Here is a 12095-nt window from a genome sequence, read left to right as displayed (position 1 = left end):
TAAACCTATTGTGCACGTAAACAATGGGCATTCTTTGTCTAAAGCCAAGTGTATAATAGACCTTATATATAACCTTAGATATAACAGATTTCATTGTCAGTTGTGGTTATTGAATATCTAGAAGATCACCAAACAAGTGGAATGATTTACACATGTTCTTGATGCACACTGAATGCTGCTTACTGTGTGGGGGACTAATGGCAAGATTGCTCATTACTTATGATTGGTGAGCAATCAAGACATGGAGCGTTGTGTCATATCTACTGTAAAAGAAGGTGCCTGCCGGCACTAAAGTGGTCCTGTTATTATATTAAATTATATTAAAATTTAAATGATATTAAAATTATCTTAAAATTTCCAAGCCAAGAAATACCTGTAAAAGATTAGTGTATATGACTGCCTTTCCTGATGTCTGTGGTACCGAACGTGGTTCCAGTACTGAGAAATGCCCAAGTCAGTAAACTGACACTTCCTGGAGTGTCAATCTCTGTGGCTCCCATGGGTGCCATTTTTTTCTTCCTGCCCACCTCCATGTAATCACTTTGCTGTGTAGTGACATGGACGTCATCAGGCGGAACCAGTGAGAGCTGCCGGGGTCCACAGAGATGGACACTGCCAGTCATTTCTTGCATTCAGCAACATGGGCAGCAAGAAAAGTAGGTATATACTTTTACAGGTATGCACTGGCTTGCACATTTTGCTATAGTGATGGTGTTGCTTTAAGATACATAGATATTTCATATTGTTTTAGTCTAGTTAGAATCCCTAATGGAGGGGCCGTGAAATAATCTGATGTAAAATATTGTTGTGCAACTATCCATTTAGTTTATTGGAATCTTTTTTTACAGTATGTAGTTCTATGCTCCATGCACACTGGGTGTTTTAATAGCACTGGTAACGTTAGCTGTGTCAAGTCATGTTAAAAATGTGAGTTTTTCAGCAGGTTTTAGAGTTTTTGTATTAGCGTTTAGCAGAGTTTTTTCGTGTTTGCGTTTTTTAGGGTGTTTTTACCCCCCAAAATTTTTTTGTGTCAAAAAAACGCCCAAAAAATGCTTGTTTGCCACGATTTACCGTGTTTCTTTGCGTGAGAGCATTTTTACAACTGAAAAACTCCTAGAAACCCACTAGTTCTGGGGTTTTGTTCCAGCCAAAAAACGCCGCTGCCAAAAAACATTGATTACAGTCTATGTGTGCATGGACACATAGGACAACATGCTGGGGGGGTTTACTGGCTGTAGAAAAAAACGTCAAAAGACAAAAACAGCAGCTGTAAAAATGTCCAGTGTGCATGAGGACAAATAGCTGCAGTCATATAACTTACCTAAAATGAATTACTGTTTGTCCCGCAACCAACAGGCTGGTGGTTCCTGTAGAAATCTTTTGCCAGTGACTCTGCTTTCTTTTTCACAGCCCTGAACATCTGGAATTGCAATGGGGAAAAGCTTCATTGCAGTAAATTGAAGAAGGTCCTCATGGGTGCCCCTTTCTGTTCTCTTCTACATTAAATAAAGTAGAACTTTAATCAGAAAATTAAGTCCTGCTAAGTCACTTCTTCATGCTGGCCCCTTATGCAGGTATTGCTATGCAAATCATTAAAAGTAACTGCCTGTACTGTTTAAAATCATCCAGTAATGCACTGTCCCACCATGTTCTGCACATGCTCGCTTGATCTTTATTTTCGGCACTATGCCTAAAGTCAGAGCTACTAGAAGCCAGTCAGGTTTAACTGTTGCTTAAGGGGGAAAAAAGCAACAGGAATGACGAGGACTGTGTGTGGGAATGCAGATTAGGGATGGAGAAAAGAAAAGCAAGAGAGGTGACAGGACAAACCCTGCTGCCTGGAAGACACACATGGGGTGGACTTCATTAAATCAGCAGGTGATCTGTCCTGCTGATCAGAGCAGAGCGGGCGGATGACAAGTGAAGGTCTGCTCAGTTTATGCAGAGCGGACATGGACAGAGCCTGCTCTTCTCTATGAGCGGTCAGGTGTAATCGTACTCTGCTGTCTGTTTACACCCAACTGCCCTCCAATGCAATCCACCTAGATGGAGGGAGACAGATCCCTTTTTTTTTTTTTTTTTTTTTTTACATGGATTGGATCGAATTTGGAGGTAGGCGGGTATGAACGAAAACAAATCTGTTTACACCTACTGATCAACAGGACTGAAAGGAGGGCCTGATCAGGTCTGCCTGAAAAGCTAGAGAAAAAAATCTGGTTGTCCGCATGTCCACAATCCATGTTTTTATTAAAGTGTGCTACAATAAAAAGGACACAGCAGAGGGGAACACAGAAAAGAAATCTAATGTATTTCATGCTTGTCTAGCACTTATTCATAGCTTGATATGTTACACAATGACCATATTAAGATGAAAAGCTTTAGAGCCAAAACTTTAGGAATGGAGTTATGCAGAGAACAATGTTCTCCAACTTGAGAAATCCATTCAATGCATCAACAGTTTTAATAACAGTCTCCCATGCAAAATCTGGTTGGTGTGAAGAATACTCTTAACAGTATAGTCAGAGTGAGCAAAACAAATAACCAGTTAATCTTTTAACAATCACCACTAGTCATCATCTCTATATACCATCATATCAGTATTCAAGATTTGTTTGAGACCATGTGGCTGGTTTTTTACTTGGCTCCATTCACACTTGTGAAACTTGTCATATGATTTTGGACACTAAAGTTGCATGACAAGTTGTACCCCATGTTTTTCAATGACAACTTTTTTTCAAATATATACGACTTAAATATGTATGACTTTATTGAGGGAGAGCCTGGAGCCACGCTTTAATGCATCCTTCTTATGTCTGTGCATCCCCCCTTCCCTGCACCTCAACACTTACCTGATGCCACTCTTCATACAGTGCTGTCCCTTCTGGCAGACCCATTTTCCTCTTTCCGCATTCTCTGGCTTTACTGAGTGCAGCAGGAGCCATTGTCCATTAGCTACTTTGGAGGCAGCATTGGGTGTTTTTGGCCTCATAGACTTGGATGGGAAATCCTGAAAATGTGTGAATCAAGCATTTTCATGTTTTTTTCTTGTACATTACAGGACACATAACATCTTCATATCAATGATGATAAGGTTATTCTGCCACTCAAATGACTGCACACTGGCAAAAAACATGAAATCTGCTCCTAGGCATAACCCCTTCCCATTAGGCAAGGCTTCAGTATTTTTGATTGCGCCTGAAGTTACTTTGCTTGGTGTGAAATGGCTAGGGGATTTCATCCTCTGCAAGTATGTCATGGATCAAATCCAGGCTTATCTCCAGAGTGGATTTCATCTGGGACTTGGCCCTGAGTATGATCAGGAGTCAGATTTTGGTCTTGGCAATATTAATTTTTCAGAAACTAATAGTCAAGTGTGTTATTCCAATGGTCAGAACTTTGTGGAACCTCAACTCCGTACTTGCTGTATTGCAGAAATTTCCATTTGAATCCATGTGGAATATTTCTTTAGTCATTTTGACTTGGAAGGTTATTTTTCTGGTTGCCATTATTTCAGCTCACAGAGTTTTGGAAATAGCTCCCCTTTCCTGTAAGGAACTGTTCCTGGTGCTTCACCACGACAAGGTGGTACTATGGGCACAGCTGTCATTTTCTTTGTTCCATCTCAACCAGGACATTGTGTTGCTGTCTTTTTGTCCTAAGTCACAGATACCAGGGGACAATTATTCATTGGTCATATTCTGATGGCCTGAGGAAGAGCTTCCAAGTCTACCATTTGTCAATGGATCTGTCCACGGTTTTTATGATGGCTCATTTTATGATGATTGTGAGTGCTTCCTGGGCTATTCAACTTTTGGCTTTGGTAGCTCAAGTTTCTAAAAATTTTGCCTGTTTTTCAATTCAGAATTTTTAGTAAATGGATGTTAGAGCCTCTGAGGGCGCTACCTTTGATTGGTGTGTTTTGCGGGCTGCTACGTGAAGTTGAAACCTGTCCTGGTTTTGTTGTTTGCAGCCAGTTGGTTTGTTGCCATGTTGCCCTCCCCTCATATCCGGGCTTTGGGACACCCCTATCATCATACATCTGTAAAATCATTTTCTTGGAGTACATTAGGGAACACGGAGACCCCTCTTCTTTTGTGGTTCATGGCTTGCCACAAAAACTGATGCCTTTCCTAACTAGGAGGGGTTGTGTTATAACCCTATTTTTGTGGATATGACGATACTTTGTGTTTGTGATGTACTCCAAGAAAAGGATTTTCCAGGCAAACCATTTTTCAGCCTGAAAGAGCTGGTGTCTAAAATGCTCATACACCCACAAAAGCACTCATAAAAAGTACACCTAAAAACTGCCCTGCTCAGGTGTGAAGGTTTCTTTCGGTGTCCATTTTTCTCATCTTAGATGGTTGAGAGTAGGAATGAGCTCAGATATATTTGGAAACTAATCCAGGCTCAAATAAATGATCTGCCAGGAAGCTGTCACCAGTACTGAGCCAATCATAAGTGGCTGAGGCATCCCCTGCAGCCACACCTACAGTGCATCCAGAAAGTATTCACAGTGTTTAACTTTTGCCACATTTTGTTATGTTGCAGCCTTATTCTAAAATGATTTAACCACTTCAAGTCCGGACACTTTCACCCCCTTCCTGGCCAGGCCAATTTTCAGCTTTCAGCTCTATCACACTTTGAATGACAATTGCGCGGTCATGCAACACTGTACCCATATGAATTTTTTAGCATTTTTTGAGACAGATAAAGCTTTATTTTGGTGGTATTTATTCACCACTGGTATTTTTATTTTTTTTGCTATATAAATGAAAAGGTCCAAAAATTTAGAAAAAAGTGTTTTTCTTATAAAATTTTGCTAATAAATATTATTTCATCTTAAATCTTGGCCAGCATTTTATTCCGTTATCTTTTTAGTAAATAAAATAACCCAAATTAGTTTAGAACCAAAAATTATAATTTTTAAAATTTTTTTTTTTTACATTTTTTTTATTTTATTTTTTTATATATATATTTTTTTTACATACTGTCACCCTAGCAGTATAGTGTCACCATGGTGACACTGTACTACTTGTGGGGGGTGATGAAGATTTTTTTTTTTTTTACACTGATTGCTTTTACATCCATAAAGGCTGTAAAAGCAATCATTTCTCCTTCTCTCTGGCTGCATTCTTACAGCCATTGAGAAATATTGTGTGAGCTGTGATTGGTCACAACTTTTCACTTGGTACAAGGCTGTTGTGAATAGCCTTCCATGTGACATCTGTGATCATTCACAGATTTCACACGTAGTAAGCAATGATGTCAGAAGTGACATCTTGCTTACTACTCTACATGTGATCACTGACTGGCCAATCAGTGATCACATGGTCGAGACTTCGCACAGAGGTCCTGTACGACGATCGGAGTTCCACTGTGTCCGAAGGACACAGCGGGCACCGGATTGTGGTGCTGCGTGCTCCCAGGGAGCACGCACAGTCCAAAATGGCGGACGCTGTTTATGAACGGCAACCCGCCCCTGGACTACCACCGTCCGGCTGTTTATATAGAGCGGCCGGATGTCAAGTGGTTAAATTATTTTTTTTCTCTGCAAACAATACCCCATAATGACAACGTGAAAGAAGTTCATTTTTGAAATCTTTGCAATTTATTAAAAATAAAAAAACGAAAAAACCCACATGTACATAAGTATTCACAACCTTTTCCATGACACTCAAAATTCAGCTCTGGTGTATCCTGTTCCCACTGATCATCTTTGAGATGTTTCCACAACTTGATTGGAGTCCACCTGTGGGAAATTCAGCTGATTGGACATGATTAGGAAAGGCATAAACCTGTCTATAAAAGGTCTCACAGTTAACAGTGCATGTCAGAGCACAAACCAAGCCATGAAGTCCAAGGAATTGTCTGTAGACCTCCGAGACAGGATTGTATCAAGGCACAGATCTGGGGAAGGGTACAGAAAAATTTCTTCAGCATTGAAGGTCCCAATGAGAACAGTGGCCTCCATCATCCATAAATGGAAGAATTTTGGAACCACCAGTAATCTTCCTAGAGCGGACCGCCTGGCCAAAATGAGCAATTGAGGGAGAAGGGCCTTAGCCAGAGAGGTAACCAAGCACCCAATGGTCACTCTGAAAGAGCTCCAGCGTTCCTCTGTGGAGAGAGAACCTTCCAGAAGAAAAACCATCTCTGCAGCACTCCACCAATCAAGCCTGTATGGTAGAATGGTCAGATGGAAGCCAGTCCTCAGTAAACGGCAAATGGCAGCCTGCCTGGAGTTTGCCAAAAGGCACCTGAGGGACTCTCAGACCATGAGAAACAAAACAGTCTGGTCTGATGAAACAAAGATTGAACTCTTTGGCTTGAATGCCACGCGTCATGTCTGGAGGAAACCAGTGAAGCATGGTGGTGGCAGCATCATGCTGTGGGGATGTTTTTCAGCAGCAGGAACTGGGAGACTAATCGGGATCGAAGGAAGGATGAATGCAGCGATATACAGAAACATCCTTGATGAAAACCTGTTCCAGAGCGCTCTGGACCTTAGACTGGAGTGACGGTTCTTCTTTCAACAGGACAATGACCCTAAGCACACAGCCCACATAACAAAGAAGTGGCTACGGGCAAACTCTGTGAATGTCCTGGAGTGGCCCAGACTTGAACCCAATTGACAATCTCTGGAGAGATCTGAAAATGGCTGTGCACCAACGCTCCCCATCCAACCTGATGGAGCTTGAGAGATACTACAAAGAAGAATGGGAGGAATTGCCCAAAAATAGGTGTGGCAAGCTTGTAGCATCAAAACGACTTGAGGCTGTAATTGGTGCTAAAGACGCTTCAACAAAGTATTGAGCAAAGGCTGTGAATACTTATGTACATTTTTTTTGTTTTTTTATTTTTAATAAATTGCAAAGATTTCAAAACAAATTTCTTTCACGTTGTCATTATGGGGTATTGTTTGTAGAATGTTGCGGAAAAAAATGAAATTAATCCATTTTGGAATAAGGCTGTAACATAACAAAATGTGGCAAAAGTTAAGTGCTGTGAATACTTTCTGGATGCACTCTACACAAGCAGCTTGTATCTGTGGGGCGGGGAAAGCCTCCGCTACATATAGGTCCAGTACAGTGACGGCTTCCTGGGGGGTTCGGGATAGGATATGAAATTGCTTAAGCTTATCCCTAAGTGGAGGTATTACTTTGCAGCAGTATATCAACAGAATACCTTTGAATAGACTTTTTCATACTTGCTTTTTCCTAATATTATTAGTATGTAGTTGGGCTGTGCTTGGCAGTACGCTGGAGATCCGTACCTCCTCTTCTACGAGTGGGTAACAGCCCAGACCTCCAGTGGTCTCTCTTGTCCCCTTCACAATGCTCCAATCAGCAATTTATTCCGGCCATTGAAATTAAAGCTCATGCTCTAAATGCTCCTACTGTTAACGCACATTTAGATGCACTTATAAATGTCAAGCATTTTTTTCTTCTGGCAGAACTCTGCTGCTTCTGGACGCACTGGCAGTGGGTTTCTTTCCTGCCTCTAAACTCTCCTGCCACTAAATGCTTCTAAAAGTGTATATGTGCATGGACACATAGGCTAACATGCAGGGGAGTTTAGAGGCAGGAAAAAAAAAAGGCAGTTGCCCCTAGGAGCAGCTATAATAACATCCAGTGTGCATGAGGCCTTTTTGTTGTCAATAGCTGTTCTGGATCACCAGCAAGCTGCTGGGGCAGGGGTGTTATGTACTGCAGCACTAGAACATAAAAAAAATCTGATGTATGGTTTGCTTTTTAGGGAGCCTGATAGCATAACAATAATAGAAACACATGGGTTCACTTAGGGCCATCAGCATGTTATGCTCTGTGCAATGCTGGCCCGCTGGTATGCACTGCAACAGGCCAGTACAGTTGTTGCAATGCCTCTGTTTATCTCGTCTTCCTTTTTTTTTTTCCCTAGATAGACAGAATGACATTTCATTCAACATTATGCACCTCAGCGTGTTGCAATGCTGTGTAGTGTTTTGCAACACTGCTGCATAAAAGTGCATCCTGTTCTACTTTTTTCAGTGCACACCAACTAAAGCAATAGGGCAAGTTGTCTTGTTTATGCATTGGGCAATGAACAGCACAGTGGTTTACACTTGCAGTGCCCTCTGAAAAGTGATTCACGATGGATCAGTTTTAGAGGACATTTAACATATGGCTTGGGGGTGACATGTCAACCCTTGTTTAAAGAGGGGTTGGCATGCTTACCAAACCAAGTCATGGGTATGCTTATGGCGTAGTGTAATTTTTGCCACACCATGTACACCATACCCTCTGGCTGCTATGTCAGGGTAAAGCAGTATTAACCCCAAAAGCAAACATATGTTACTGTATATTGCAGTTTACCAATTCTTAGACGTGATGGCTACATTAGTTTTCTTTTTTAGATTTTCTTTTTTCTATTTTCATTTGGTGATCCAGCCAGCAAGTCTGTTTGTTTTTTTTTTTTCAAAAGCACAAGCTCTACAGCAGAATGTATTTGTTTTTATATGGATGAGACCATCCATTTAGCACTGACAGTTCTAATTAAAACGGTCAGCTTTTATTTATTCATGTTATACCTTTATAACAGAAGGAAAAAAATGTTTGCTGTAACTGATAGAAAGTGTGAGCTGGAGTTTGACATCCAGTTTGTTATTGCATTCAAATCTGCTAATATATTTAAAGTGATTGTAAACGCTCAAGGTTTTTACCTTCATGCATACGCAGAACGGTATGAAATCACCTGTGTACATCAGACCCCAGCCCCCCTAATACTTACCTAAGCCCCATTGCAATTCATCGATGTGCATGAGAGCCTCAGCTCTCCAGCTACTCCCCCCCCCCCCCCTCATTGGCTGAGACAGATTGGTTGGCAATCACAGCCAATGAGCCAATGAGAAGAGAGAGGGGATGGAGTAAAGCCATGGCTGTGTGTGTGAATGGACACACAGAGCTGCAGCTCATGAGCGAGCCTGCTTGGCTGGCCCCATAGCAAACTGCTTGCTCTGGGGCACTCGGCAGGGGGGAGGGACCAAGAGCACCGATGGAGAAGAGGATCACCCAAGAACAGGAGGATCGGGGCTGCTCTGTGCAAAACCAAAGCACAGTGCAGGTACGTATGACATGTTTGTTTTCGGTTTTTTTTTTTTTTTGTAAAGGTTGCCTTTTAATATCACTTTAACACTCTCCCCTTCCCTCCAGACTAGCAGTGCTGCTGTGCCTCCTGTGTTTATTCATCCAGAATGGTGTCTTACTAATACAGGAGATGTGTTATTGGCCACACCAGGTGAAAACAGAGGAGTAAAAAAGCCTAACAAAAAAGAAACTGATGTAGCTGATAAAGCTGCAATATAAGTTTGGTTTGAGGTTTATTACTGTTTTAAGGCAAGTGGTCAGGGGTGGTAAAACCACAGAACAAATATTTTTACCACCTCACTGACCACTAGTGTCAACAAGGTATTGGGCTATTATATTGGATCACTATCAGCCCTGGTTCATACTGATGTGGTGCGGAATTCACAGTATTTTCTGTGCAAATTCCGCACTACATCAAAATTGCATCCCGTTCATGGGAACCGCTGCGGCTGTATGTTAAGTTAACAACACCCCGAAAGCAGTCCGCAAAACGCGGTGCGATGTACAGAATTGGATCGCAGAGGTGTGAATACCCATAATAGTGCAGACTCAAACAGGTCCTGCATCTTTTTGGTGCGGTGCGATTAGAGCCATACAAAATGTATGGCTCCAATCGCACTGCACACAAATCACAAGTGATTTGCACAGGAATGCGATTCCTGTGCGAATCACATGCGATATACCGCACCGCATATATGTGAACCCAGGCTCACTGTTACATTTGGTGACAGGGTCTCTTTAAGGAATTAGGTCTTGTAAAATGAACCACTCCAACTTACCTTTTGGTGTTTGTGTTCTACTGTAATCACATACTTACAAGGCCTACGGATCTAGCGCTGTCCTTCTCTCAGTACTCTGTCTCCTCACTCAGGTCCTGTCACACGATGCAGTCTTTCTTTATGCCAGGGGAGCGGTTGTCTCTTCCTGTTTCTTCAAGTACCCAAATGAAATTTATATCTTTTTTTTCACCCAACTAGAGCTTTATTTTGTTGGTATTTGATCACAACTTGCTGTGTTGTGTTTTTTTTTTTTTGTGATTATAAAACAAAAATGACCGAAAATTGTGAAAATAAAATATTTTCTACTTTCTGTCATTAAAACCTATATCCAATAAAATCAAAAAGTATTCTGCTACATACCTGTCTGTGGTGGGGAAAAATAATCCCAATTTTGTGTGTGTGTGTGTGTGTGTGTGTGTGTGTGTGTGTGTGTGTGATGATCCTGATGTACCGATGGCTTATCTCATTTCTTGAGGCCCTAAAATGTCAGGACAGTACAAATTTCCTCCAAATTACCCCTTTTTGGAAAGTAGACAGTCTGGGGAATTTAGTAAGAGGCATGGCAAGTTTTTTTTTTTTCTTTTTTTGTAAACAAAGAAATTGAATAAAATTTTATTTAAAAAAAAAAAAAAAGACAACAAAATTACAACTTAAATAAACTTGGCATGTCTCTTACTAAATGCCTCAGACTGTCTACTTTCCAAAAAGGGGTCATTTGTCAGGAATTTGTGCTGTCCTGACATTTTAGGGCCTCAAATGTCCCAGGCTCCCCAATGACAAGTATCATGGGTGCCTAGTCTATACGGTAGATATCAGAGTGGGGCTCCGCACACAGAGGACAGGTGTACCCCACCCCGTCACCCCGGCATATCAGGATCATATATATACACACACCATAGTTTGTAGCTACTACAACATTACACACAAACCAATTAATATAAAATTGGGATTTTTTTTTTCTTTTTACGTACTGTGACCAGTGCAGTACAGTGTCCTAAAAAAAACTTTGTCTAATTGTTTTTTTTTACATACTTTCATAAGAGTAGCTCTGTGTCACCCTAGTACTCTGAGGGGGATTTTTTTTTTTATACGTTGTTTGCTGTTACAATGAAGATAATTGTAACCGCAAAGTTTGCAACTGTCATGAATGGGTTAACCATTCATGACAGCTGTGATCACTAGTGATCTGTGATTGGCTACAGCTAATCACATGGTACAGGGTGCTGTGATTGGCCCAGGTACCATGTGATGGATGTGGGGCACTTACAACATGGCCAACACAGCTGTTATAAATGAATGAATTGATAACTATTTTGTTGACCTCATGTGATCTCTGGGATCTGGTGGACACAGTGGTTGCAGGGCAGGTGCCCCCCCCTTTAGTGCAAGCAGGCACAATGATGTGCATGTACGTGATTTTGCCTGCAGGTGCCGACCTGCTGCAGTATATGTACTGTGGCTGGTTGGCAAGTAGTTATGGGCTTGTTTTACATTCGTGGCTGTTATTGCCTCTTCTCTAAAAAGTGATTGGTGGATTGCTTTTCAAAGGCATTTAACAGGTGGCTCAAAGGTGATATGTTGCCTTCAGTGTGCCTGTTTTAACCCTTGAAAGCCTGCAACACCACATCACAACTGTGTGCAGCACATCCATTCACTTCAATAGGTCATGTTTGCAGTGGTACTGCCAGCTGAAAGTGGCCTGTGCTTTAACGTTTGCCACACCATGAAGTGTCTACTAATGTGGTCAGGGGCCATGTTAATGTGTGGTTTGGGTGTTGTAGGGGCTCACGCTAGCTGTGGTGGAGCTGCAATTTTACTGCGCCTCTTTAGGAGCAGACATTGGGGGTGTATACATTGCCAGGGCCACGATGCACTGTGGTCGTGGCAATGTACTCCCTGCCACTTTTGACATGCGTAGCACCCACCGTGTGGCACAGTCAAGTGAAGGGGGCCTCTGCAAGTTACCAAAAACTGTGCAAGGTGCTAGTGCGGGGTTCATGTAGGTTGTGGGGCGATGATACAGCCCCCGTGTGGGTAAACACGGCCCTTACACGGGACACGCAATGATACCCCCTGTGAGAACAAGGCGAAGCAGACGGACATGAATATAATTGTGTGAGTGAGCAGATTTCTCTGAAGCTCCAATTTCTGCTCAGCTTCTCACTTTTATTGACGTTGCATTTTATTTTTTTAT

The 12095-nt window shown here is 41.8% G+C and overlaps 1 protein-coding gene across 2 annotated transcripts in view; it reads left to right on the top strand.

Moving 5' to 3' along the window:
* The window catches only part of NUFIP2 (nuclear FMR1 interacting protein 2), a 92473-nt gene that overhangs the window by 30250 nt on the left and 50128 nt on the right, over nucleotides 1-12095 (top strand). Inside the window, exon 2 of one of the 2 annotated variants that reach the window (XM_089683019.1) lies at nucleotides 1411-1574. The exons of the other annotated variant lie outside the window; for it this stretch is intronic. Within the exon in view, the coding sequence (XP_089539145.1) occupies nucleotides 1556-1574 (19 nt within the window). The 5' untranslated portion in view covers nucleotides 1411-1555. The remainder of the gene's footprint in view (nucleotides 1-1410; nucleotides 1575-12095) is intronic. 2 annotated transcript variants of the gene reach the window in all.

This window comes from Staurois parvus, unplaced genomic scaffold, assembly GCF_062004578.1.
Source record: "Staurois parvus isolate SC_StPar_1 unplaced genomic scaffold, SC_StPar_1.0 ptg000299l, whole genome shotgun sequence".
Classification (NCBI taxonomy): domain Eukaryota; kingdom Metazoa; phylum Chordata; class Amphibia; order Anura; family Ranidae; genus Staurois; species Staurois parvus.
This window is presented reverse-complemented; position numbering and strand designations above follow the sequence as displayed.